Source organism: Cryptomeria japonica, chromosome 5 (genome assembly GCF_030272615.1).
Source record: "Cryptomeria japonica chromosome 5, Sugi_1.0, whole genome shotgun sequence".
NCBI classification, from domain to species: Eukaryota; Viridiplantae; Streptophyta; class Pinopsida; order Cupressales; family Cupressaceae; genus Cryptomeria; species Cryptomeria japonica.
Genome location: NC_081409.1, coordinates 308,287,691 through 308,289,084, shown reverse-complemented (window position 1 = coordinate 308,289,084; position 1,394 = coordinate 308,287,691). Strand labels below are relative to the sequence as shown.

The 1,394-nt window shown below is 40.2% G+C and overlaps 1 protein-coding gene across 1 annotated transcript; it reads left to right on the top strand.

Moving 5' to 3' along the window:
- The first annotated feature begins 458 nt into the window (after positions 1-458).
- On the top strand, positions 459-1,000 carry LOC131875903 (uncharacterized). Its single transcript, XM_059220620.1, has 2 exons — positions 459-700; positions 814-1,000. The coding sequence occupies exons 1-2, from the start codon at positions 459-461 to the stop codon at positions 998-1,000; spliced, it is 429 nt and encodes a 142-aa protein (XP_059076603.1).
- The last annotated feature ends 394 nt before the right edge of the window (positions 1,001-1,394 follow it).

Genomic DNA, 1,394 nt, shown 5'->3' with positions numbered 1-1,394 from the left:
AGTCTCCTCTTAATTCATGTCAACATAGAAGTTTTAATTTAAGGCATATTAATTGCATAGGATTGTATCAAAGTATGTCCATGCACTTCAATCCAACCTCTTTGAAATAAATCTGCACCTTACCCATTGGGAAATTTGAGGCAAGGGAGTGAATGCCTTTTTTCACAACCTACAAGCACCCTAAAATTTAGGATTATATAATATTTTAATATTCTTTATAACATTGTCCAACTTTGTATGGTTAATTGGACCTTCCTTAATAGTATGGAATATCTGGAAAGAAAGGAATGGGAGAATTTTCAAAGAGGCATCATTGCCACAAATCATGCTTGTGGAAAAAATCAAAACTACAATAGGAGAAGTAATAAATGGAAAGAAAATAAAAGGCAGTCCTAAAACATTTACTGAGTGGGATGCATTAATGGAGAAGAGATGGGCCCTTAAAGAACCACAAACATATGTCCCTCCGGCTAAACATCCGGATTGGAAAAGCAATTAGATGGAAGGCCTCCCCAAGGGATTGGACAAAATTAAACTTCGACGGTGCCAGTAAGGGGAATCCAGGTGAATCTGGTATAGGAGCCATAATCCGAGATGAGCAAGGCAATATCCTTCAGGGGCTGTTTGGTGGCATAGGAGTTGCCACAAACAACGAAGTAGAAATTTGTGCACTTGAGGCAGGACTTTGTCTTTGTATTAGGTAGGGACTCTCTCGAATCATAATAGAGGGCGACTCGCAGATAATAATAGATGGCATTAGGCGGTCAAGTTTACATAACTGGAAGCTAAATAAATGGGTGCCAATGATAAAAGAGCACTTGAGAATGTAATTGAGAGTTACGAGATTGGGCATGTCTACAAAGAAGACAATCAGGTGGCTAATTACCTTGGGAACCTTGGAGTTGGAGGAAATGACGACCTTGTCTACTTTTGCCAGGCATCTGCTTCAGAGGATATCAAAGGACAATGTAGGAAGGACTGCCAAAGATATCAACGATAGGAGATCGGGTAGTAGGCCCGCATTTTTTTGGACCTATCTGCTTGTTGAGACATTGTGATGGCACTATGGTAAGCATTGGAGGAGTACAAATACTGAAAACGCGATCAGAAAATAGGCTCTTCGGTGGTAGGATCATATGGCTCCTGAATGACGCATCATGATACCTAGAGTTATCCACCATATCGGTCATTCTTTAGTGCTATTTGGAGATCCTAACAGGATATGGTCAGAGCATAATTGATTGCTATCTATAAATCGCAGCGTAATATTAAAATCGTCTCGGTGAAGGCAACCTATGTGAATGCATGTGCCATTTTGGGAGCATTGTAGAGACAGATTGGAGCCATGGCATACTTTGGAATGATCAGTTACATCAATTGTGAAAGCACGCTGA

Excerpts from the sequence above, each read along its gene's own strand:
- LOC131875903 (XM_059220620.1), top strand. The coding sequence starts at position 459 with ATGTCCCTCCGGCTAAACATCCGGATTGGAAAAGCAATTAGATGGAAG. Across the intron at positions 701-813 it reads GGACTTTGTCTTTGTATTAG|AGCACTTGAGAATGTAATTG; the intron begins GTAGGGACTCTC and ends CAATGATAAAAG.